This window comes from Leuciscus leuciscus (assembly GCF_965113295.1).
Source record: "Leuciscus leuciscus genome assembly, chromosome: 1".
In the NCBI taxonomy this organism is placed as follows: Eukaryota; Metazoa; Chordata; class Actinopteri; order Cypriniformes; family Leuciscidae; genus Leuciscus; species Leuciscus leuciscus.
Genome location: NC_138725.1, coordinates 78,801,928 through 78,829,483, shown reverse-complemented (window position 1 = coordinate 78,829,483; position 27,556 = coordinate 78,801,928). Strand labels below are relative to the sequence as shown.

General features: G+C 42.1%; 1 protein-coding gene and 1 long non-coding RNA gene across 5 annotated transcripts in view; both read left to right on the top strand.

Moving 5' to 3' along the window:
• The window catches only part of gprc5ba (G protein-coupled receptor, class C, group 5, member Ba), a 58,926-nt gene extending 41,730 nt beyond the window's left edge, over nt 1-17,196 (top strand). For all 3 annotated transcript variants that reach the window (XM_082186727.1, XM_082186725.1, XM_082186726.1), the window contains one exon: nt 10,791-17,196. In XM_082186727.1, coding sequence (XP_082042853.1) covers nt 10,791-10,835 — 45 coding nt within the window. In that variant the 3' untranslated portion in view covers nt 10,836-17,196. The remainder of the gene's footprint in view (nt 1-10,790) is intronic.
• LOC309512805 overlaps nt 1-27,556 on the top strand; it is a 159,193-nt gene that overhangs the window by 73,009 nt on the left and 58,628 nt on the right. The window lies entirely within an intron of this gene.

The window sequence follows — 27,556 nt, the reverse complement described above, 5'->3', positions numbered from 1 at the left end:
TTTCTGGGAGACTACAATTCATTGTCTGATGCGATACTGTAGTGGATGGTTTCATAGTTATATTTTTCAATTTATCAATCTTAGAAGTAAAGAAGTTCATAAAGTCATTACTGCTGTGCTGTTTGGAAACGTCTGGGGTTGAAGCTTTATTTCCCATTAATTTAGCCACTGTTTCAAATAATACCTAGGGTTGTGTTTGTTTTCTTTTAAGAAGGTTGAAAAATAAGCAGATCTAGCAGTTTTTAATTCATTTCCGTACGCAATCGTGCTCTTTCTCCACAAAATTCGAAAAACCTCTAGTTTTGTTTTCTTCAAAAAGGGCCCGAGTGTGCTCGTTGTACCATGGCGTTGGACTATTTTCTTTAATCTTCTTCAAGCGCAAAGGAGAAACTGTGTCTAAAGTGCTGTAAAAGAGAGAGTCAATAGTTTCTGTTGCAACATCGAGTTCTTCTAAGCTATCTGGGATGCTGAGGAAATTAAACTAATCAGGAATATTATTTATAGATTATATATGTTGCATCTTGGAGGGTTGACTAATTTAAAGTAATGTAATCGTCTGGTTTTAGCTAGGTTTCTGTCAAACAGCACATCTAGGTTATGATCTGTAATCATATCATTTACAAAGAGTGATTTTGTAGAGAAAGGGATCTTATATTCAGCAAACTGAGCTTTATCATTTGTTCGTCTGTATTATATCTGTTTTTTATTTGTTGAACATCAATTCAACAAAGAGCAGATTACAGTGTCTTACATCGTACTTGCGAGTTCACACACCTCTTTAATGCTAATTTTAGTGATCTCCGACTGACAAAGTCGAACATCATTAGTGCCGACGTGAATAATTATCTTAGAGAATTTATGATTACTATTAGCCAGCACTTTTAAATTTGCTTTGATGTCAGGCGCTCTGGCTCCCGGCAAACATGTGACTATGGTGGCTGGTGTCTCTATTTTCACGTTCTGTGTTATAAAATCACCAATAACTAGGGCACTTTCAACAGGATTCTCAGTGGTTCCGTCACTGAGTGGGGAGAATCTGTTTAATGTTGTAATCGGAACGGAAGAGCGGTGTTTTGTCCCACGCCTACAGCGTCTCACGGTCACCCAGTTGCCCTGCTGCACGGGCTCTACAGCCGGAACCGAACAATGTACAGAGTTCACAAAGCTAGTCACATCCAAAGCCATAATTATTTAGTTAAAAGCTAGCAATGTCAGATTAATGTGATAGGCAATATTAGATAATATCTGATATGGTGATGAGTAAGTTATATTTAGCAATATAAACAACAAGAAGCGATAGTAAATAAAGATTCAAAACAGAAAGCTATACAGAGCTTACAGACGCAAACCACTCAGCAGCAAGGTAGACAGGAGCAATCGATCAAGGAGCCTTGTAAACGTTGAAATGGAATCCAACTTTTATTTTCCCACTGCAGTGCGGCAAAGCGCAAACAGTTGCCATCCTCAGACTCATCACGTGTCTTAGAGAATTTGTCGTGATGAACGTTTGTAATAACGTGACAGAACGTGATGAGTCTGAGGATGGCAACTGTTTGCGCTTGGCCGCACTGCAGTGGGAAAATAAAAGTTGGATTCCATTTCAACAGCATTGAACATGAAGTGCTGGGGAATCCAGGAGCACCAGGAGTTTCAGACAAGATGAGTTGCTGACATCACCTGTATTCCTGTATTCTACTATGCTCATCTATAAAATTTACACCACTGTATTAAAATCTTGATATTGTCTTGATGGCTTTTAATTATTTGGAAGGGAGGAAACTGGGAAACTTCAGATACAGAGACCACCAGACAAAGGAACAGCTTTGCTCTCTCCCTCGTATTTAATTATGAGTTTTAATTAACCTCCTGCTCAGTAAGGATTAAAAGGTTCTCTCTGAGACAGAAGGAGAATTCTGAAAAAACAAGCTAACTGAAACAAAAATAAAAAAACAGGCAAGAGTTCCAAGTCCAGGGGCCTATACCATGAAGCCGGTTTAGGTGGCTATCCAGCTATGTTTCAGTTTAGTTTCCGCCAACCCTGGGTTTTAGGTACTATGAAAGTAGCTTGGCTTTAATCGGTGTTCGTTGCCATGGTATCTTACGCCGCACGGCTAACCTGCTCCGGGGCAGGTTATGTTCTGGATTCAAGATCTCAGACTGAAGTTTGACCAATCAGCTGAGAGCAAAGAAACATATAGGTGACGTAACTTATTCCCAGTGTCTGTTGCAATGACTTCACCTTTTCTTCCAAATCCGGTGGACATCTCAGCGCAAATTGTTTGACGAGCACTTTGTAAAGAAAGAGTTTTTAGCCAGACAAAATCCCCTTGCCTTTCCTGATAGTTATTTGTATGAAAGATACAGATTTTCCGCGGAAGCAATGTCTTATCTTTGCGAACTTCTTGAGCCGCACATAAAGAATTTAACACGTCGAATTCATGCACTTACTGTACCGCAAATATTGCGTTGCGTTTTTTTGCAAGTGGTACATTCTTGCACGGTGGGTGACGCACAGAAGCTAGGGGAAAACACGGTTTGTCGAACCATTCGCAAGGTCGCTCTGCAGGAGTAGGCTACATGAATAGTTTCTTTAATAGTGTTCCCCGGACATTTATCGACCATGTCCATAAAAGAGGGCTTTTATAAAATTGCCGGTAAGATATATTGATAGGGTGACATCACATGAACACAATTTTTTTTTTTTTTTTTTTTTTTTAAAGCAAATTTCACAAATGTACTATACAATACATGTTAAGAATAATTTTAAATCTTTTTTATTATTATTCTGTTAATCTTATATGATAGGATTCCCTAGAGTCATTGCAACATGTATGCAGTCTATTGCTCCAATCTTCACTGCTCTAGGGGAACATGAGGCAGATTATGTTAATAGGAAGTCCTATCACAGCCTTAACGTTCAGGTAGAGATGATGTGGATATGTGAGATGATTATTTTCTGTGATATGAATCTTTAAATTAATAGTAACATTAACAGATATAACAATGATCTACTAAACATTTAATCTGCAGACGACTTGTGGTCATGAACGTATGGCTCCAGTGCTTGACTCACAAATTTTCCGTGAGTCTTTGTTGTGTCAGCGCTTTGAGGAAAGCAAGTTAAACTTGGTACAGTACAAAACACTTAATTTGAACTGAGATAGAAAAACCTACACAATAACCCCCTATCATGACCCTCAGACAGGGCCACAGCACCGCTTCAATGTGGCCCTCAGTAAAACCAGAGTGAAGATAGAGATGACCTTTGGCCTCCTAAAGGCACGTTTCACCTGTGTTCGGCGCTTCAGAGTCACCAGAGCGGACCACCCAGCTGGTGCAGATGTAGATGCAATCACCATACAATATTACACTTAATAAAAGCACAGTGAAACTGCAGATAGGTCTCAAACTGTTTTATTGGTTTTGTGGGATGGGAGGGAGAAAGAGAGCAAGACAAAGTTGCATTAATAAATATTCATACTAAAGTGTTACTTGGTTAAATAAGTTCACATACTGAGATCAGTTTTATCCAGCTGTTTGATCTCCAATTTTTTTATTTATTTTTTTTGGAGCCTCCTCAGCCCAGTCCAGCTCCTTTAGTGAACAGTCTAGTTCAAGTCTCCTTTAGTGTGCAGTCTAGTTCAAGACTCCTTTTGTACAGGGCCCTGACTGAGTCTGTTTCCACCTGAAACATAATTCCACCACAAACATGATCATTACAAGTTCCCTTTCAAGGGAACTCGCGTTGCGTCGAAACTGACGCTATGGGGAACGCTTTGCGTGATGACGTCTTGAAGCACATGTAAAATCAGTCCAATGGTGTGGCGGAACGTCAGAGGCGGGTGATGTCACGTACCAGGAAGCTATAAAAGCCGGCCCGAAACAGAAAACGAAAGCTTTCTGAGTCTTCAGTTGCGCTCTGTGTGAATCTGTCCTTGTTATTTGGTGTTGTCTGTCTATATTACATTATATATTCAGTATGGCGAGTAAGCAGCAGCAGTTTAGAGTGTGTGTTCACCCCTGCCCGCGTTATTTAACGAGTGGGGACACTCACACTCTTTGTGTTGTCTGTTTGGGTGAAGAGCATGCCCAGTCAGCACTCGAGGGTGCTGGCTGTGAGCATTGCGATGCGCTTCCTATGCGTACGCTCAGATCCCGCCTGGCTTTATTTAACCAGGATCGCGTTCCCCAGGGCTCTGTGTCGATCACAGACCTGGGGTTCGCAAATGGATCTATCAGTGGATGTTGAGACGGGCTCTGCCTTATCTCAGCCTCTTTCTGATAGATCCAGTGCCTCTCATCAGGGTGTGGAAGCACGCGCTGCGGTTTCTTCCCCCCCGATGGAGGCACCAATACTGCAATTGTCCAGCTCTGAGGAGTTGGATGTTGTTAGTATTGACGCTGAGTCTGAGGATTCGCCACCTCAGTCTCATGCGTTTGAGGAATTGCTCGATGTTGTTACAAGGGCTGTCGAGCGATTGTCTATTGAGTGGCCAGAAGATTCGCAGGGCGTTCGGTCGAAAAGCAAGCTCGACGAACGTTTCCTGCCATCTCGTGCACAGCCTCAGCGCAGAAGCCTTCCGTTTTTCCCCGATCTCCACAGCGAGGTGTCGAGATCGTGGGGAAAACCAGTATCGTTCAGAGTTTACACTGCACAAACATCCCACTACTCCACTATACATAAATATAAAGAGAAGCATGTTCTTTTGGATGCACCGGTTTCCACTGTAGGTTTATTTGGAGACGCAGTTAATAGTGCTGTAGCTAAATCTCAAGAAGCTTCAAAACAGGCAGCTGCACTTCAGAAACTTCTCCCCCGCCGTTCCCTCTATGAGGCTGCTGAGCGGGAGCAGCCTCACTCCTCTAAAAAGAGCGCTGAGCACCGTGCCACTCAGAAACAGAGCGTTTCCTCCCGTGCTCCCCCACCAAAATCTCGGGGACACGGAGGGCGCTCTCAAACCCAGCAGTCTTCGAGGGGTAAAACGGATCTGCAGACCGTTATTACCGCCAAGAAGGCTGCTGGGAAAAAGTCCTGATGTCCGAGGGCTCAGGACAAATGAGGGTAGTCCCCCCCGAAGCAGAGCGGTCAACACCTCTTTTTACGGTGCCCGTCTCTCTTCGGTACCCTCAGGGGACCGGTCTGCCAACCCTGCCGCCTCCGGTGTTTCAGGGCGCAGCGGTCTCCGGCGAGCACATATCTCAAGGTCCACCCGGAAACGTAGTGGCCTCGGGATGCCCGCCCCTTCTGAGGAGGGTGCTAGAGCAGTCTGTTCGGTCGTTCCCTGCCGGTGCGCCGTTACAGGGCGACGAACCGACTACTCAACAGCAACAAAATCCAGAAACCAGTCTCGAGAGGCTGGTACCTCTAGTAGAATCTTTGACAGCGTGGAAGCTACTGTCAAATGTTTCTCGTTGGGTCCTGCAGACCGTGGAAAAAGGGTATCAGATACAATTCAAGAAACGCCCACCTCGGTTTATGGGGGTCCTGCCCACAGTGGTGGGCCCCGAGCAGGTTCTGGTTATGAAACAGGAAGTAAACACTCTGTTAGAGAAAGGGGCCATAGAATATGTACCTCCCTCCAACAGGGAAACCGGGTTTTACAGCCGGTACTTCATAGTTCCAAAGAAGGACGGGGGATTGCGTCCCATTTTAGATCTTCGAGTTCTGAACGAGTCAGTCATGCAGCTCAAGTTCAAAATGTTAACATTGAGACAAATCGTGCCACAGATCAGGTCCGAGGACTGGTTTGTCACGATAGACCTCAAGGACGCATATTTCCATATTTCCATCCGTCCGTGTCATTGGAAGTTCCTGAGGTTTGCTTTCGGGGGCAAAGCATACCAATATCGAGTTCTTCCATTCGGCCTGGCTTTATCACCCCGCACTTTCACCAAATGCGTGGATGCAGCTCTGGCACCCTTGCGCCTTCAGGGTATTCGCATATTGAACTACATCGACGATTGGTTGATTTTAGCTCAGTCGCATCAGGAGGCGATTCGGCATCGAGATGTCGTCCTCGCCCATATGAAAGAGCTGGGGTTACGGCTGAACGCCAAGAAGAGTGTGCTTTCTCCACTTCAGAGGACCACTTTTTTAGGCGTTTTTAGCGGATTCAGTGTCGATGCAGGCGCGCCTGTCACCGCCACGTGTAGATTCCATCCTTGCAGCTGTGAAAAGTGTAAAGCTAGGCCAGCTACTCACTGTCAAACAGTTCCAGAGACTGTTGGGTCTCATGGCAGCAGCTTCCAACGTGATACCTTTTGGACTACTGCACATGAGGCCCCTGCAGTGGTGGCTCAGGACCAGAGGGTTTTCCCCGAGGGGCAACCCATTTCGCACAATCAAGGTCACGCGGCGATGCCTACGTGCCTTGGTTATGTGGAAGAAACCTTGGTTCCTGTCCCAGGGCCCAGTGCTGGGAGCTCCTTGTCGTCGCAAACTGCTAACGACGGATGCTTCCCTCACGGGTATCTCTAGGCGATTGATATGCCAGGAACGATGATGGTCTTCCCACAGACCTTGAGATGAGCGACCCTCTAGGATCGCTCATCTCAAGGTCTGTGGGAAGACCATCATCGTTCCTGGCATATCAATCGCCTAGAGATGTTAGCTGTCTTCCGGGCTCTGAGGAGCTTTATCACAGATCTCAGGGGACACCATGTGTTAGTGCATACGGACAACACGTCGGTAGTCACCTATATCAACCACCAAGGGGGTTTGCGCTCGCGCCCATTATCCAATCTGGCACGCCATATCCTCTTCTGGTCCCAGGGGAAGTTGCTGTCACTCAGGGCAGCCTACATCCCCGGGGTCCAGAATATAGGAGCAGACACTCTGTCGAGACAGGGGCCGAGGCCCGGGGAATGGAGGCTCCACCCCGAGGTGGTGGAGCTGATATGGAGGGAGTTTGGCCAAGCACAAGTGGATCTGTTTGCGTCTCGAGAGACGTCTCACTGTCCACTTTGGTTCTCCCTCATGCATCCAGCTCCTCTGGGACTGGATGCTATGGTACAGACGTGGCCGAGGCTACGTCTGTACGCTTTTCCCCCAGTGGCTCTGCTCCCGGGAGTTCTGGAGAGAGTTCGCAGGGACCGGGTTTGCCTGCTTCTTATAGCCCCGCGCTGGCCGGGCAGAGTATGGTTTCCCGATCTTGTGTCCCTCCTCGACGGGCATCCTCTGGAGCTTCCCGTCAGGAGGGACCTTCTGTCCCAAGCAGGGGGCTCGATTTTTCACCCCGACCAGAACTGTGGAACCTGTGGGCTTGGCCTCTGAGGGGGCCCAGCTCATAGAGTCAGGTCTCTCAACTGAGGTTGTTGAGACCATTCTACAGTCCAGAGCTCCCTCCACGAGGAAACTTTATGCGCTGAAGTGGAGAGTATTCACTTCTTGGTGTAGTGACCGTCGGTTGGATCCAGTCAACTGCCCAATTGGTACAGTTCTGGAGTTCCTGCAGGACCGGTTCACTGCAGGTCTGATACCGTCCACTTTAAAGGTTTATGTGGCGGCTATAGGTGCTTACCACATTCCTTTGGGTGGAATGTCTGTGGGGAAAGACCCTCTGGTATCTCGTTTCCTTCGTGGCACTTGGAGGCTGAGGCCTGCAGTTCGCTCTAGGGTGCCACCTTGGGATTTGTCCATTGCGCTGCAAGGCCTTTCCCTGGCCCCCTTTGAGCCTATTGAGGAGGTTCCTGAGAAATTCTTGACTTTGAAAGCTCTGTTCCTTCTAGCCATTTCTTCTCTAAAGAGAATAGGGGCTCTCCAAGCATTGTCGGTTGCTCCGTCATGCTTGGAGTTTGCTCTGGGTATGGTCAAAGCTTTTCTTCACCCTAGACCGGGCTATATCCCCAAGGTCCCCACTAATGTGGCTAGACCTATTGTTCTGCAGGCCTTCTGTCCTCCTCCCTTTCAATATGCGGACCAGGAGGCGAATAATTTGCTTTGCCCTGTTCGGGCGTTAGATGCATATGTCCACAGAGCTGATCAATTGTTTGTATGCTCTGGGTCCCCTAACAAAGGAGGTCCAGTGTCTAAGCAAAGGATGAGCAAGTGGGTGGTTGAGGCTATCTCACTTGCTTATGAGGCGGCTGGGCAGCCTTCTCCTTTGGCTGTCCGGTCGCACTCTACTAGGAGTATGGCGGCCTCTAAGGCCCTTATATCAGGAGTATCTTTGCAGGACGTTTGTGATGCGGCAGGCTGGTCCTCACCGCACACCTTCGTCAGGTTTTACTCCCTGGACTTAGACTCTACTCCAGGGTCTCAGGTTTTGTCTTCCTAGTGCTGCTCACTTGATTACACACAGGACAGACATTTGTAGCTATGGTGGCGTTGGTATAGACGTTCCCCATAGCGTCAGTTTCGACGCAACGCGAGTTCCCTTGAAAGGGAACGCCTCGGTTACGACTGTAACCTCGGTTCCCTGAAGAGGGAACGAGCGTTGCGTCGCCATATCTCCTTCATGCCTGTCAGCACGACTTCAGACTCTACGTAGCTTTCGTTTTCTGTTTCGGGCCGGCTTTTATAGCTTCCTGGTACGTGACGTCACCCGCCTCTGACGTTCCGCCACACCATTGGACTGATTTTACATGTGCTTCAAGACGTCATCACGCAAAGCGTTCCCCATAGCGTCAGTTTCGACGCAACGCTCGTTCCCTCTTCAGGGAACCGAGGTTACAGTCGTAACCGAGGCGTTTTCTGGAGGCTCATCAAATCACAAAAAGTTCCTTGACTTCCTACAAACACAGGACTGACTGTAATTTGTGTCAAGCGTTTTAAATCCTTACACATTTCTTCTGAAGCCCATTGAGGTAGAGGCCTCAGTTTCTGGGGCAGGTTGTGAAAAATCCCACAATAAAAGAGATGTGTAAGGGCCAGTCCCTTTTTATGCCACACATTCAAATGTTTGCCATAATAAAAAGCCCAGTGCATTCACATCAGCAACTGTCTGAGAACACACAGACAGAGTGTCTTCATCATTTCCTCCACCCTAATAAATAAAAATAGGCCAATATAAAGCAGGTTATGTTTGGTGTTCTGCCTGCTGCATACTGACCTCTGTGTGGGAGACTGTGTGTATGTGTGCTGGCTTCAACAGGTCAGGGACACTGTATTTCCCTTTACTGCAGAACATACAGTCAGCCATATTTAAAACTTAAAAAAGTAGTAATGTATTGCACACCTACCCAGTGTTACTTGCTTAGAGGAGCCAGCACCAGGGTCAGATTGTACAGCATCTGTAATCCCATCCATAATCGGCCGTCCCTTATTGCCTTCTCAGAGCCAACTCCTCCGCCACAGTGTATTCTGGTTTTCTGAATTTAACTCTTTATTTCTGTTTGCTGCAAACAAGTGTTTGTGATAAAATGTTCACAAAAATAATAAAAGGTTGTGGTAAATACTCACCACTTTGAATTATATTTTTATATTTTGTCTTTATCTGCTGCCAAGAACATTTGGAGTTGGGGTTGCATCTAAAAATCAATGAATATGAATCTTTCTTAGTACATGCACATTTTTATATATTATACAAATAGGCTATATTACACGTATAGGCTACACATACATGTATACATAATTTTACATAAATATAGAACGTAGCCTATTTGTTTAACTTACACATTAACAATCAGCAATCTTTCTCCAACAGTCTTCTCTTGCTTTGGCAGCAGAGACCGTATTGTTTCGAGCTTGAAATACATATTTAAATTCATCGTAATTCTGAATGATTATCTCTTGCTCCTCCGCGGAAAAATATATCGCTCTCGCTCTACCCGCGATTGGTTGTTCAGTGTCGACGTCACTCTTTTATGTGCACGCGCGCGTGGAGTAATCATAGCTTGAGGATCAAAGCCTGAGTTGACAGAGAAAGTTGATGAGCTGCATCATGGTACCAATAAAGCCTGATTGCATCGGTTTGGTTTTGTCAACTCAATCCTTGTTCAGCTACCTTCATGGTACAGGCCCCTGAAACTAAGGAAGTTTGGGAAGTTTGAAAACAGCAACAACGTTTTTTTTTTTTTTTTTGATCAAGAACACATCTTACTTGGTATTATCACAGTGACTTGGCTACTTCACCACCATTCTCAGATATCCTTTGAGATCTGAAGAAAGCATGTTCTGGGGCGAAACTTGAAGTCATTTCAAAATAAAAGTTTTGTTGTTTAGCAACCTTGCATTCACTAAGGTTCTAAGGAGCATGAGTCATTCAGCAGGCAGACATTTTTGAAGATAACTCTCTGATTCTCAGCACCTAAATAAGCAGAGAAATGACAAAGCAGAGACCAGATGGCCAGTGTGTAGGATCTGTCAGAAGAGTCGACATGCTCTTGCTGAGATCACAATGAGATCCTCTGTGGAAATACTGGGAAGTATGTAAATCCCAGAACAACACAGTTTTAGTCATTTCAACAAAATTAGGAATTCAAATGTTCTTAATACAAAGATGAGTAGTAAGACCATTTTGGTCAAAGGGATAAAAACATAGACAGAAGTCCCTATAGCAAGACTCAAAAAGGCTAGAACAACCTAGTAGAAAACAAAACATCTTACCACTCCATCTAAACAAGATTTATTATCTTGTGAAAACAATTTCATAAAAGGTGTTCAAAGAGGAGAAAATCCACACCAGAGGGATTGGAGTCATGTCAGGTGCTGACAGATTGTGTGTTCTGTCTAATGAGCTTGAGAGGTGTTTTTTCCCACCTATGAAACACCACTCATCTAATGTAAATGTCTTTACTGTAAATATGCCTGCTTCTTAATGGCTAATTTTGTTTCTTTTTTTTTTTCACAGGTTCCATCCGCCCCTCCCACTTACACAGGAAGACAGCTTTGGTAAAAGGAGGAGACTGGGAAAAGGGTGAATGGAAAAGTGGTGCAAGCTCCTGAACTGTAAGAAAAACCTCTGAAGTGAATACAGACTACAGTTAGAGACAACAAAAACAGGACAACTCTTTGCATTATCAATAGTTGTGGTTATTTTGAGTTGGTGTACTTGGAAAAATATTCATGCAGTTTCTCTATTAAAAGCATTAACAGCTTTTAATTCCAACAGTATTTTAAAAGCAGCATTATCTCAAATGATTATGTATTTTGCTTTGGCTTCAGATTCACACTGAAGTCATATCGGGCTCTGTATGTTACAGGTCTGTCTCTACTGCAGTAAAAGTTGGACATCTTATTCTATGATAACAGGATACAGTGCTTTGGTCTCTCTGGTCAAAGTTGTTTTTTTCTAATACGAATTGTCTGTGTATGAATGAGTGGAAGCACTGAAGCAACATGCTGTGACAAATCTAAAGCTTTCTTCTGTGAACTAATGAGATCAAATCTCACTCAATTCTATATGAAATCTTAGCAACACCTTGTTGTAAATGGGTTGTATTTTTAATTATCAAGGTTCTTGCATTTGCCACTGGAGTTGTGTACTACTTCAAATGTTTTGATCTCTTCTCTGTTTTACACAGTTATGCGATTAACCTTCAGATACCTACTACTGCTGGACAGATACCAGCGGGAATAACTAAGTTGAGAAGACAGAGCAAAGGAAGGAAGTGAGGACTAATATAGTTGTGTTAATATAGTTTTGGGAGTAGTAACTCAAAAAATGTCATCAATTACTCACCCTCATGTTGTTCCAAACCCGTATGACTATCATTCATCTTCGAAACGCACATTAAGATATTTTTAATGAAATCTGAGAATGAAAAAGATTTCAGCCTAAATTAAATCTGTTCATCATATAAAGCGATCAAGACTCTTCAGAACATGTGGACTAAAAGATCTCCGTTCATGTTCCGAAGATGAACGAAAGTCTTCCGGGTTTGAAATTACGTGAGAGTGAGTAAATGATGACCGAATTTAAATTTTTGGGTGAACTATCCCTTTAAGACACTGAAAAGAGTGACAACTGCAAGTATTTAATGACTAGAGTAACGGAGATCAGAGAACTGTGTAAGAGGGTGTGGTCAGTTCATTTTTCAGACGGTTTTCTTTTCCTATGAGAGTGATAATGTTGTTAACCAGTTGTGTTCTTTTCAAATGAAAGTGTTTTGTGTTGTTGTTGTTTGCTGCTTAGACTGTGATGTAACCTTCTAAAAGGGACACTGAGCTGTAGAGAATAACTATGATTTGTTTTATAGTTATGCATGCAGAGTCCTAAAGCACATCACATAAAACTGATATATGATATTCAGTATTAGGCTGTTTTCACAAAACCAAGTGTGAACATTTGGTTGATTGCTTGGTCCAACTCGAAGTTCATTTTCAACCTCCTCCCCTTGTTATACAAGGTGCAAGAGCCAAATAATATGTTGCGGTTAATAAAAGTTATACTCTGAGAATGCAAAGATGTAGATTACACATCATCAATTGCTGGAGTCTATGTAAACCTCTTAAAGTGAATTCAGGTGTGGTTCACAGCTGCACAGCTGAGCTTGTGAAACTGAGGAAGCTGTTATTATTACGGGCCGACCACCAAGGGAAACCTATTGTATCTTTAGTTTTCTTCTTCTTCTTCCGCTCTTAAGTCAATGGCTCGCCATAGAACCGTATGGTAAAAAGTTATGAAATTTGGCACACTGATAGAGGAGAGTCTGAACATTAACCACAGCAATTTTTGAGTCGCTAACGCAGTCTATCTAGCGCCACCAACTGTCCAAAGTTTCACTTACATTTATGTTAATAACTTTTGAATGGCTAAAAACAAGATTCCTTTTTCCTCTGATGCCGTGGCTCAAGTCGATTCGATTGGCATTTTGCTGTCCGATTTTCACTAAAATCGGCTCAGATCATCTTCAGACCATGTTGTCAAAAATTTATTAAAAGCTTTTTGATAAACTCAACCGTTTTCGACTAACACGCGGACGAATTCGACAAAGAGATATAGCCAAATTGGATGCGAGGCTATATCTCCTCAACACTTAGCGTATTGAGACGAGTCTTGGTACATGTTATCACAAGCATGACCTGAGGCTACATGCAGCGTTTCGCTACAGCGCCACCAACTGGTCAGGAGATATGTGAACGGTTTGCCTAAAAATCATAAAATTGGTTAAAAAAAACTTTTGATTTAGCGCAGCATACTACAAGCTTTTTGTTTCGCATTTGATTTTGAACACATTAATGAATTTGATGGCATGGTGCTAAGCTGATTCTGATGCTGTAACTCTGCAACGCTTTGCCAAATTAAACACCAAACTTTTGATGTGTCACTAGCCCCTTTCACACATACAGTCTTTACTGGTAAATTACCGGTTAGAGATCATGGGCCCTATTTTAACGATCTGAAGTATCAAACGCGAAACGTTTGTGGGCGGATCTCGGGCGCTGTTCCTATTATACCGGCGGGATAAATGACTCTTGCGCCCGACGCAAATCTAAAATAGGTTGGTCTGAAGTAGCTTCATTATTCATAGGTGTGGTTTGCGCGTAACGTGACCAATCAGAGCGACATCTCACATTCCCTTTAAGAGCAGGCGCGCTTGTTCCATGACGGATTGCTATTTTTGGCGCACGCCAGGAGCGGTTCACAGCCGAGGAGACCGACATTCTCGTCAGGGCCGTAAAACACAGAGAAGTGACATTGGGGATGGAGAAACACACCCAAATTAGCTTCGGTTAAACAGGTGTATAATAATTTGGGTAAATGTGTAAGCTAGATTAATGCCTATTTTTTCACATCTTCATGGACACAACAATGATTTCCCTCGTGTGAATATTTTTCCTTGTAATAATGTATGATTTGCAAAAATGAAAACTGCTGCTTCTGTGTGTAGATGAGAGAATCAAAGTGTATGTGCGTTGTGCACACGCTACATTGATTATGGCCAAGCATGCGCCCTTAAAATAGCATATGAATAACATGCGCAACGCGCCACTGACTTTAGACAAGGTTTTTCCTGGTCAGTGGCGGAATTGTTTTCTGAAACTGCAAAATAGCACCAGGGAACGTTTGCGCTGGAACACGCCTCCTCTTTTCGCTGCATCGCCCCCGGGAGCGCAAGTTCATTCCCTAATTTACCTACGTGTGTCTGTGGAGGGAAAAGTCCGCTGTGCGCGGGTGCAAAATAGGAATGATACATGCGTCGGTGTACAAAGTCAATTGTGCTGGGTGCAAGATAGGGCCCCATGTGTGAACAGGACCTTTTCAAAAATACCGGTCAATTGGTTCTGGTAATTTACCAGTAATGGAAGTTGTAACATTAGCAGGAAATTACTGGTATTGTGCTCTGTGTGAATGCAGAATGAAGATTACCGCTATGATCGTGTACGGAGTCAGAACGCACTGACGTAAGAAGTCTGCTTTGGGCCAATCATAAAGTTCTTATGGAGATGACTTGATGACTCAGCACTGTTGACAGTAAGCTTTTTAATAGTTTTATTATGTAAATGTGCGCTAGGTGGACATCTTGAGCCACGTCTCGCAGCTTTTTCAATGTGTCGCGCTCGAGACCCAGCCTTCTTTTCATCTTTTCATCAGCGCTGTGGCTCTGCCGTTGGATACTATTATACGCGTCTCCTGTTTTTAAGAGCAAAAGTGCATTATGTCTGATCATCCGTTATGCCTGTCACTTAAAAAAAAATGGTCAAATTTATCAGATAGTGAAACTAAAGTGCTTATGCTCATGTGGGTGAATAAAGACAACGGTGCAGCTTTTAATGAGCAAATTCGATGAGGAATTTTGCTTTGAGATTACATGCCGAATCTGCAAGTAACCATAGTGATGTTCCCTAGGGAGATATGAGATATGATCGGAGATATGATAACAAATATCAGTTTGCAAATATCAAGAAGCATAACGGACAGTTTTTGGACGCGGATGAGACCGGAAGCCTCGACACAATCAAGTTATTCTTACGTTAAGAATAAGGCTGATACTGGTCAGCGTTCCCCTCCGTCTCTGAGCGCCTGTCAACGTGCGAATACAACGTTTGAGTTCTATTTCTCAATATAATGCACTGTCAATAACTCGCCCACTAAAAGCTGCACGGATATATTTGAATACCGCGATATAGAAACAATATTAAAAAAAGTTCAATCATACTTCATCATATCACCCAGCCCTAGCAACCAATAATGCTTACTAGTTTAATTGTTTACATACAGTAGATATTTTAAACCAAAAACCAAAAGGCTAACGCTATTTTCCCCTTGCCAGTGCTCTTTTATTTCATGTTAAGTGAAGGCAAATCTGAAGTAGAATCGACTATGACTTCCTCACTGTATCTTGAGAAAATTGGCTCAGCCAATGCTTGATGGAGTCGAACAGCTCACAGGCATGAAAGTTGGGGTTGGGGAACTGAAGTAGTTTGTCTGAAGAGGTTGACTCTTTCTTTGCAGCGATTTCCTTGCATGGGAGGCCATTTCGGTGCAAAGTGTTGATAGCTGCATGTCTTTAACTACTGTTAACACAAGAACACAATGACTGGAAGCACTTCTTCCCTCCTTTTATCGCAATTGGTCTGGTCTGCTCTTATAATCCAGCCAGAATGATACAGTGATTTCACATGACTAGCACTTGTTCACACCGGCCCATGTGCTGATGATATGATTAGTGAAATTATGTTAGCTGGTCACTTTGTGCCAGGGCCAAAAAATGTAAGCGTTTTGCAATTATTTAAAATGCATCTGATCACTCTAAAAACACTGTGAATCAACACCACAACAACTGAAGCAGCGAACTTTGCGAAACACATGGCCAATACTTTTGGCCATGGCTGTATCGTCTTAAACTGAGATAGATACACATTACAAACAACATTAGCATTAGCACAGTCATAAATACTTCCAGCCAGTAATTCTCAAACTGTGGTTCACACACCACCCGTGATATTTATGTTTGTGTGCGTATCTATGTATAACCCACGGTCAAAGCCATCAATATAGCCCGTTTACATAGACATTTTAGTTTGTATGAATAATGTTCATCCTGCTGTCTCATCACTTGGTGCCATACATGGTCCATGGATTGTGTTGTTTTAGTTCTGAAACGTAGTTTGCTTGTATGTTTTATAGAACAATTAACATTTATGTCAAAAAATCTAAATTTTAATTAATTGTCATGACCCTATTAATGTGATTTACTAGTTGTCTCTACATTTCAAAGTAGCGAATCAATCCATTGGTGGACGTTTACAGGCTTATCCGTTGCAGAAAGAGATTTATTGTCAAAAGTCTCAATGGAAAATGCGAACCATAGTGAAACTGGGACAGTTGGCCTGTGGTTTCATGAACATCAGGATCAAATCAAATAGCTGTCATGACATCTCATCCCCAGTATCTAACATCCATTTACAGAAGGTCAAAGCAGTAGATCAATACATTGCTCAAAGATACTCCATGCAACAATGTGAACACACACACACACACACACACACACACACACACACACACACACACACAGTTGTTGCATTTGATGTGTGAGAGAGCAGTTCGTAACACAGGACAAGTACTTTACATGTTGCATTCTCAGAACAGGGATGCTATAGCACACATTTGCATGAACTTCCTCCTTGTACGGTCACTTTGTTGTTTCTTTTAGGCCAACTACTGTCATGGTTGGAGCAACACATGAAGAGAATATTGTTGAATACGTTTAAATGTGTTTACCTACCTGAATAATAACGTACAGTTTAATGGCAGAGACATTTGAAGGTTATCCTTCACTACAATGAGAATCTCACTTGTAATGTGTTGATGAAACATTTGTGTGTGTTTTTAAGGTGTAGTTTCCCTCTGCACTGTTCAGAATGACTGAAGGGAAAGGGTCCCGTTACTTATTAGGCTCTTTATATTAATATATCTGTTGTTTATGTTGTTTTGTCAAGCTCCTGTTTATGTGTGTGTGTAATAATATGCACACATGACGTGTTTGTCAGGGTTTACATGACAGTCATAAAATAATCTTTGTATTTCCACATGACTGAAAATAATGAGCAAGGCAATGCCAGCTTGATATAATGAGAGGACTTTTTTTTTTTTTTTTAGGTCACCTGTGTTCATTAAATTAACAATAGTGAGATATGCACATATCTGTTCCCTGAATCTTCCATACTACTGAATTTCCCTTGTTTCTGTATTATTCACATATCTCCCTCAGACTCGATCATCTGGAGCTGTTCAGTGATGCAGCATGTCTATGTTTAGAACATTTCCCCAAAAAACAATATATATATGGAATAAAACCATTCAACAACCAGTGACTGTGTGCTTCCTGCTGAATTCAGAGAAATGTAACTGATTAACAAAAAAAACACCTTTCCATGACTGTGATTACCAGATGAGTATTTAAGGGATAGTTCACCCAAAAATGAAATTTACCCCATGATTTACTCGCCCTCAATCCATCCTAGGTGTATATGACATTCTTCTTTCAGACGAATACAATCGGAGTTATATTAAAAAATGTCCTGGTTCTTCCAAGCTTTATAATGCCGTTTCTGTTGTGAAGTCCATCAAAGATGCACTTTTATGATGGATATATGCACTTTTATGATGGGTGGATGCACTTTTATGATGGACAGATGCACTTTTATTATAATAATAATAATAATGCATTTTATTTAAAAGCGCCTTTCTGGACACTCAAGGTCGCTGTACAAAATAAAAACACAAGAATATATAAAAAACAAACAAGCAAAAATAAAAATAAAACATGGCACAAATACAAGTAAACAGGACAATGTGTGTTTCACAATAAGTAAGATATTTTGAACAGGTGAGTTTTGAGTATGGATTTGAATTCTGTGAGCGAGTTAATATTCCTAATGTGAGGCGGAAGAGAGTTCCAGAGTTTGGGTGCAGAGCAGCAGAAGGCTCTGCTCCCCATGGTACTGAGGCGGACAGAGGGAACAGAAAGATGGGTGGAAGAAGAGGATCTGAGAGAGCGGGACAGGGTGACAACATGGAGGAGATCTGATATGTAAGGAGGGGCGAGGTTATGGATGGCCTTGTAGGTGAGCAGGAGAATTTTGAACTCAATTCTGTGTTGAACTGGTAGCCAGTGTAGTTGTTGAAGAATAGGCGAGATGTGGTGGGAAAAGGGAGTTTTAATTATAACACGTGCTGCTGAATTCTGAACCAACTGGAACTTACGAAGGGTTTTGTGAGGGAGGCCAAAAAGAAGAGAATTACAGTAGTCAATGCGCGATGTAACCAGGCTGTGAACAAGGATGGAAGCAGAGTAAATGGTAAGGGAAGGGCGGAGACGGTTGATATTACGGAGATGGAAATAAGCTGACCGTGTGATGCTATTAATGTGAGATTGAAATGATAGTGTACTGTCGAGGACGACACCCAGACTCTTGACCTGAGGAGAGGGGGAAACTGAGGTATCATCAATGAGGAGAGAAAAACGGTCAAATTTAGAGAGGGTGTTTTTGGTGCCGATGACAAGAAGTTCTGTTTTATCTGTATTTAATTTTAAGAAATTTGAATTGAACCAAGATTTTATTTCTTGTAGGCAGGTGGTGAGGGAGGAGGGAGGAAGTGTGGAGTTTGGTTTGCTGGAAAGGTAAAGCTGGGTGTCATCCGCGAAACAGTGAAATTGAATGTTAAATTTGCGGAAAATATTGCCAAGGGGAAGGATGTATGTGATGAAGAGGAGGGGCCCCAGGACAGAGCCCTGGGGCACTCCTGAGGTGACTGGAGACGGCTGGGAGCGGAAGGATTTGATAGTGATGAACTGAGTGCGGCCTGATAGGTAGGGGTGGGCGATATGGCAAAAATATCATATCACGATTTTTTTCAGGAAAATCACGATTAACGATTTTATCACGATTCTTTTTATGTTGGTTTATGTTACTATTTTGTGACTTAGCATTACAGCCAATCTAATGTCCATATTTTAAAAACAAAGCCTTAGGTAACAAAATTAAATTAAATTAAAAAATGGCAGACAGGGGCGAAGATAAATATATTTGTCAATATTTTCTTTGTTATTAAATATTAAGATCAAAGATACACATTACACATACACAACTTAATATACAAATTAAATAGGCTAAACAGTGCTTTACGTTTTCATCTACAGTAGGTGTATATAACAGTAGCATTGAAGAAAGTAATTAAATGAACAAATATGAAAATAAAACAAAACAGACTTCACTGTATAAATTATACATTGATACTTATTAAAGCTACTATTAAAGTTATCAGTCAAGAGCAGTGAGTGATTTTCTCTTTGCATTTTGTTGTTTTATTCAAATTATCATAAATTCAAATGATCATAATTTACTCTCGCAAGTTGTTTTAAACTCGAATAAGTTTCTTTCTTCTGTTGAAAATAAAAGTTATTTGGAGAATGTGGGTAACCAAACAGTTGATATACCCCAGTGACTACCATAGTATATTTTTCTCCTATGGAAGTCAATGGGGACCAGCTATACTGTTTTTTCAAAATATTAATATTAGAAAAATATTAGAAACTATTAGAAGGAAATTAAAACAGGTTTGGAACAACATTAGAGTGCGTAAATGATGAGATAATTTTTATTTTTGGGTGAACTATCCCTTTAAGGACAAGCGGCAGCGTGTTTACTATTGCTACTGTCTCTTTAAGAGCTGCGCGCGACGCGTCTAATATACACGCATTTGACAAGCAGATTTTCTCTCAATTTTCTCAAGTTTGCTTTCACTTTAGACATAACCGACTTTGTTTATGTAAACCTTGTGTGTATTTAACAGTATAAGCACAATAAGACTCGAAAGATAACTTAGTCCAGTATCAAGGCGCTGGTAGACTGGCTTTTAGTGCATGTGAGCTTCACATGTACGCGCTGAGAAATGCACACGTTAGAACAGCGCATCAGCACGCGAATTAAATGTTTAACCGTCAAGGCATTAAAGCACATGCAAATTGTGAACTTTTGTGAACTGCAGTCCCGTTCCGCTGCGTTAACATTTGATGTGAATATACGTCGCGTTGTTCAGTATGTTGGGACAGAGGCGCCAGAACAGATATAATGCACGATTCTACGATATTTCTTCAAAAGCAGATCGTGGAGACATTTTAATCGTCCACGATCAAAAATCGTCATATCGCACACCCCTACTGATAGGTATGACTGAAACCAATGAAAAGGGGTGTTAACAATGCTGATGGAGGATAACCTATGGAGGAGGATGGAATGAGAAATTGTATCAAAGGCCGCACTCAGATCAAGGAGAACGAGGATGGATAATAAACCAGAATCAGCTGCAATGAGAAGATCGTTAGTTATTTTGAGGAGGGCAGTTTCTGTGCTATGGAGTGGACGGAAACCAGACTGGAAGGGTTCATAGAGGGAGTTGTGGGTAAGGTGAGTGTGGAGCTGGGCAGCAACTATTTTTTCTAAAATTTTGGAGATGAAGGGTAGATTAGAAATGGGACGAAAATTATTAAAAATGTTTGGATCTGAACCAGGCTTTTTAAGTATTGGAGTGACTGCAGCAATTTTGAAAAGGGAAGGAACAATACCGGTGGTAAGAGATGCATGTATGATGATGGAGATAAGGGGGAGCAGAGAGGGGAGGCAAGATTTGACCAGGTTAGTGGGAAGGGGGTCTAACAGACAGGTAGAAGGCTTTGACTTACGGATTGTTTCTGCGATTTCAGAGGGACTGGGAAGTTGGAAGATGGATAATAATTGTGATGGTTGGGGAGGATCATATAAAGAGGTGGGAAGAATATTTGGATCGATATGATGATGATTGTTATGAATCTTATCATTAAAAAATAACAGGAGGGCATTACAAGTGGCAGTGGAATACATATGTGAAGGAAGGTAGTCTGGTGGCTGGTGAATCTTATTGAGTATGGAGTATAGTGACTTAGTGTTGCCTCTATTGGAGTTGATTAAACCAGAGTAGTAATGTGATTTGGTTTGTACGATTGAGTCCTTATAGTGAGACATATGAGCTTTATGCATTTCTTTATGAATAGTGTTACGCCCCGTGACTCAAAAGGGGGACACGAGAAAGCCAAATTTTGAAAGAAAGTTATTTATTAACAAAAGGAAAAACTATACAAAAAACTGTGTAATGTAGCAGTCAGATGTCAGTAGTGTCGTGTTAAATGAATGCATGAAAATGTAATGTGCTGTAATGTAATGATGCATGTAAAAAGAAAACATAACCAAACGAATGTCCAAAAGCAATCAAATTGGCCGCGGCGCTCTGCCATCCGTCTTGCGTCTTCTTAAAGGAGAAAAGGGAAATCGGCAACAGGTGTCACCAATGAAATCAGGTAGGAGGGCGGAGTAATCCATCCATGGATGAGGAAAACCCCAATGGAAGACACAGGTCGTCACACTCCTCCCCTTAAAACAGGGGTTTGTCGAGAATCCCTGCAAATAAACAAGACAATTGAGCCAAAAATGTAAGCCCCACAACTCCCAAGAATTGAAGGACCAAGGACAGCAGTCAGGGCAAGAAAAAAAACAAACGTTAAAATACACATTAAGCCTCATTCATAGGGCACGTGACAGGGCGTCTGCCACAACATTTTCAGACCCTCTGATGTGTTGAATATCAAGGCAATAGGCCTGGAGAAACAAGGACCAACGAATAAGCCTTTGGTTCGGGCAATGAAGAGAATTCAAAAACGTCAGTGGGTTATGGTCGGTATAAATGACAACAGGTTGACTTGAGCCGACATAGATGTCAAAATGCTGTAACGCCCAAATCAAAGCCAAAGCCTCTTTCTCTACTACAGAATAATTCAGTTGGTATGAATTAAACTTGCGTGAAAAAAAACTGACAGGCCGAACCACCCCCTGCTCATCAGCCTGTTGGAGGACAGCTCCAGCTCCTACGTGACTGGCATCAACCTGCAAAGAGAATGGTCTTTCAAAGCAAGGAGCAGCAAGGACAGCAAATGAACACAATAGAGACTTAAAGGGTTAGTTCACCCAAAAAGGAAAATTCTGTCAGTAATTACTCACCCTCATGTTGTTCCAACCGCGTAAGACCTTCGTTCATCTTCGGAACACAAATTAAGATATTTTTGATGAAATCTGAGAGCTGATCACTTCTCCGTAGGCTGCTAGGTGGCCCAAACTTGCTGGCCCAGAAAAGTTATTAAAGAGATCGTTAATATAGTCCAAGTGACTACAGTGGCTCAATCTTAAGTATATCAAGCGACGAGAATACTTTTTGTGCGCAAAAACAAACAAAAATAACGACTTTATTCCACTATTCATTTTCTTTCTCTCTGGGCCTCGTAAGTGTTCTCACAAAAGAACAAAATACAAAAAGTATTCTCGTCGCTTGATATACTTAAGATTGAGCCACTGTAGTCACTTGGACTATATTAACGATCTCTTTAATAACTTTTCTGGGCCAGCAAGTTTGGGCCACCTAGCAGCCTACGGAGAAGTTATCAGCTCTCAGATTTCATCAAAAATATCTTAATTTGTGTTCCGAAGATGAACGAAGGTCTTACGCGGTTGGAACAACATGAGGGTGAGTAATTACTGACAGAATTTTCATTTTTGGGTGAACTAACCCTTTAACATTTTCAAAAGCTAGCACACAATTTGAAGACCATATGAACTTTGCCTTTGCTTTCAAAAGATCGGTAAGTGGTGCGACAACTGATGAAAAGTTACAACAAAAGGAACGATAATAGCCTACTAAACCCAAAAAACGCATAAGCTCTTTTTTGGTAGTAGGCGCAGGGTAATCTTGAATAGCTTGAATTTTTGCATTTAACGGTCGGACTTCACCATTTCCGACCACTTGTAACGACAATGACTATGACATGCGGTCACATGCTGTTCAAATTAGTAAATCCTGATCTCCAAGTCTGCTTGAACGGTCAAAATTGCATCTTTGTGGCTCCCCCGAGGGACATTTGAGTCACATAAGGAAACCCTGTTTTCTTAGAATCCCCTCTAAAACCCCCATTTCAGCTCTGGACTCCCTGTGACTTTTACAACCTCACAGACTCGTGACATTCCAGAACACACACACACACACGTACACACACACACACACACACACACACACACACACACACACACACACACACACACAAACACCCTTTTGTGTATAACTGAGAATAAGAGAAATATCTGTTATTTTCCTTTATAATGTGTGTACCTTCCTATATGCACGTGTGATAGAGGTTTGGTTTGCTAGAGTATAGTTTTGAATTCTAAATGTTCATTGAAGGGAATTCCTCAGTCGTGTCTTGTTGTAACCCTAACTCAGACCATAAAACTTTACAACCCAAGCCTCAAAGGCATTCCAGAACACACACACACACACACACACACACACACACTCTGGAACTTTGGAAACAGATATTCTTCCACATAACAAGCCACTGAATGTTGATATGTATCCTATGTTTCTCAAAGTGTCGTCACTTGCCATAACGGAAACACTGACAACTTTATTGTGTGTTTAATCAAACTTTATTTGTGTGTAATTATGCATATAAGTGTAACGTTATGTTTCCCCAATCTTTACCTGTCATAATTGATATCTCTGTAATCCTCTCCATCTCACGGAGACGAATCTTGACTGCAAAGTACAATAATATGCATTTGTTCCAGGAAATATCATATTTCTAAGTATGAATCCTTTCCCTCATAAGACATATGGTAAAAGGGGGCGTGTTTTTCTTCACACAAAGAAGACTTCTTCCCGCTACAAATCAGAAGTTGTGATTCGCTCTGTCCCCAAAACAGGGCGTAAACAGATGTCTGTTAAAAGGAAGATTCTCTCTTCTCTTCCTGCTCTCTCATCCTTCCGCTTCCAACTCAACTTCTTCTCCCCGGCGCAGCGCTTCTCCAAGGAACATCTGAAGGAGGCCCTGGCCTTCTCCATCGAACGAACCCATGTTCGAGTCGTAACAGCCGGTCTTTGCAACTAAGATTTCCAGCCTCTCCCATCCCGGGAGACGAATCTGAACTTTCTCGGTAACGTTAAATTCAAGTGAGCCTTTACATCGTTTTGCGAAACGACCCAGAAGACAAAGCTAGACGCAAACCAGCCGGACACGCGCACGCGCGCGTCCCCTCTTCAGCATCACACTGAAAGAGTACCACAACTCGCAAGTATATTGATTCCTATAAAAGCTGTTCCAGGTGTCTAGGTCTTAGGTCTGTGATTTAAGTTACCCTCTATCTTCCCTCTATATCTTTCTTTCTTTCATTTCATGTTTTTGTTCGGTTAAATGTTTATTCGTTTGTTTGCATTTTTACGTACGTTTATGTTTGTAGTTTATATAATCTCTAGCGTGTGCCATTTTATTAATAAACCCATTTATACTTTTAACTGTCTCTGTGTTTGAAAACCCACTTTTATAAAGTCAATGAAACAAAAGATCTATAAAGCTACAGGCTCTATATTATAAAACTACTTTGAGTAGTTTTCATTTATAAACCCAAAGAGGTTTTGTCTTCGTGGCCAGAAGACAAACTGTCTTGGAGTTTTGTAAACAGGAATGCTTCTTCTTAACTGTAATGATCAGACAGTACAGAACGAGGCATTTCCTATAATTGATAAAGTAAATGCATATGCGATTTATGAATTATGACCATGCGTTATAAATATTAATATTGCCAAAATTCCCTATATTCTTGAGCTAATTCGCATTAACCCAGAGGCATTTACGCTACATGTATATTGGTGGAGACATTTCGGGCAGTTTCAAACTTCATTTTTGTGGGCAAATTCAGTTTCAGTTGAATGTGTATTATTGGTATTAATAATTGTAGGCTATACGCGCGTTTTGAATTGTGAGATAAGTCGCCAAGGCGAACTCACCCAGCTGATCGCGGGCACAAAGCCAGCCCAGCTCTGCTAAAACTGCAGTTCATGACATTACATCTGTCTCTGTAAAGACGAAGCAAAACTCTTTGCAGTTGATACATGTAACATGATTTAAACCGACTAAATGAAGACGAAGGATCTCTTTTAGGACGAAGACGTAAATCTGATAGTTTTCAGTCGTAATAGGCCTTATGATATACAATACGTTAACGATAAAGCTCCTGGTCAGAAATTGGCCTCGCGATCCAATTTCGTAAACCTACGCAAAAATCATAAAAGTGCTATTTTGATTAATGCTTATGGGAGATGAGCAGATGATAAGTCCTGCTCACAGCTGTTCTGATGCCTGGTGTGCTCACAGCTTAAGTAAATAGATGTTCAATGCCTGTTTGCTCACAGTTTCTAGTGATTAAAACACGAAGTTTTAATACCTGTTTTTATGTAAACCGTTTTATATGTAATGAGTAATTGGAGACCAGTTTTATGAATTAAGAAAAGATGATAATCCCTGTTCTTATTCTAAAACCGTCTCAATGTGTAATGTATAATGTGTAATTCCTGTTAATCACATGTTGTGAAACTCGCGTCAGTTTTCCGCATGCAACAGAAGCGCAAAACACCACGTGATTCCACAGATAAAAAAATCTGCTGTCTTAACTGCTGAATCACGTCACCGACACTAGAGGGCAGCCTCTAGAGGTGTGGCAGGGCTCAAATTACGCGCCCCCCACCGACGTCATCCTGCGTGAGCGTCGCCTCCCACTGACGTCAGCCTGCGCGAGCGCAACTACGCCATCTCGTGGCGTTCTAAGATAATACCTGCTTTCAATTTCTTTTTCTCTCTGCATTCATTTTCTCTCTCAAATACTTAACTGCATTCAAGCTTAGCTTATGCTGATATTATTTGGAGTTAGACAATTCCTTTTTCTGTTTTTGACTGTCACACTTTAAGTTAAGTTCAAAAAAAAAAAAAAAAAGGGAAAACTTTTCGAATTAAAAACTTAGATTTGATTCACTCAGTTCATTGATAAGGTCCACCTAGGAAGAAGCACGCCACCGTGTGGCGATCTTGGGTCGACTTATCAATATCTGTTTAACCCCCAGTCTGCAATTGAAGTGTCTCATTGCCACCCTTTTCGTTTGATTATTTTTATAATCAATACTAATAACCTCAGTGTTATTGTAAGGATTATAGGAAGTCATTCTGAATTTCAGTTTTGATTATTTTTAGTATTGATACATCACTGTTATCATTCTGATTTTCTTTCCTTCCTTATTATTATTATTTTGGACCTCTCCTTGCATGCTTATTTGAATTTTAATTTAAACTAGTTTGAATTTTAATTTAAATTGTGTTCACTAACAACCAGGTGGACCACGGAGAAGGAATACGCCCCTTTCCCTTGTGGCACAAACCCACTGCAGGGCCTATCCCTCTGCCTGCGTCCCAAGCCTGTGTTGTTTATTTGAATTTTATTTCATTGATAATTTTTTTTTCTCTTTTCCCAGCCTTTTCAAAGGGGGGGTAGGTTATTCCGATAATTAACCATCGGTTATCATAATTCCTTTGCATTGTATCATTATTTTAGTATAGCCTTTGCCTCTGACCCCTGCATACATATTTACTCAATTTGATGAAAACAGAAAGCCTTAATTCACTTTAAGTCTAACCTCTCAATCCCTTATTGTGTATCTATTGGCAGGACCCAGTCAGTGCACTGTGGTAATCCAAAAGTCATCCCTGGTGGTTTCCGGTGGGCGGGATCATCTGTCCGGCGTTACTGACACTGCGCTCTGTCTGGTGTTGGGACCGTCGGAGAGTCTGACCGCGCCCGCTGGTTTCCACCTGGATGACCTCTATTCACCCCAGGTAAACTAAAATTTGATAGAACCCATCCACTTATTAGGAACCACAGAATACTAGCTATTCCTTCGGGTGTATTTTAAGTGCTTGGACTCACCTTTCTCTCTCTAAGACACACCTTCTTTCGAGGTCCTGTCCCGACAACCCACGCATCTCCTGGCCCGATCAGGAACTCTCGCAGTGTTAATAAGGCTTAGGCCTCTTTATTTTATTTTATTTTATCTTATTTGATTTATTTTCCTTAAATAACGCTCCCCGTGTTATTGTTTGTGACATTTCATTGCAGACCAATGCACTTCCTTGTGTTGTGTTTCCCTCTGATCTTCCCTACCTTCAACCTTGTCTCTTTCTCCACTCTGTTGTGATTTGTTTCTTTCATTTCACTTAGACACAGAACCTAAGAGAGACCCCAGGAAAAGCTGAATAATAGAGTGACGATCAAAGCGGGCGTCGCTAGACGACCCCCCCCAGGCTACCGCCTGTCCAAATTTCTATTGTGGGTTTCATCCATACCCACGAAATTGGCTCCGCTAACTGTTGACATCAGTTAGCCCCGAAATTCTCATAAACGGCATAACCCGTATGAGTATAGCTCATTAACCCTAAAACAAACTTGCATTGTGTCTCTTTTTGTGTGTGCTGTGCTTCTCTCACCACAGTAAGCAGAGATGTCGAGCTAACCCAGTCCCACAGTACCTGGACCAGTTTGAGACCTGCGATCCAACCCAAAAGTACGACCACGAGCAGCTGGCCAAAATCTTCGGAAAATCGCACTCAACCTCGTCACCAAGGCCCGGGCCAGCGAAAGGCTCAGCCTCGACATGGAACAGAAGGCAGCCGCACTACAGCTCCAGGCCACAGAAGCCCGGAAGGACCGAGCCCACACACAGAGTCGGCTAGACCAGCTAATCTTCCTGACCGAGGAAGAGGACGA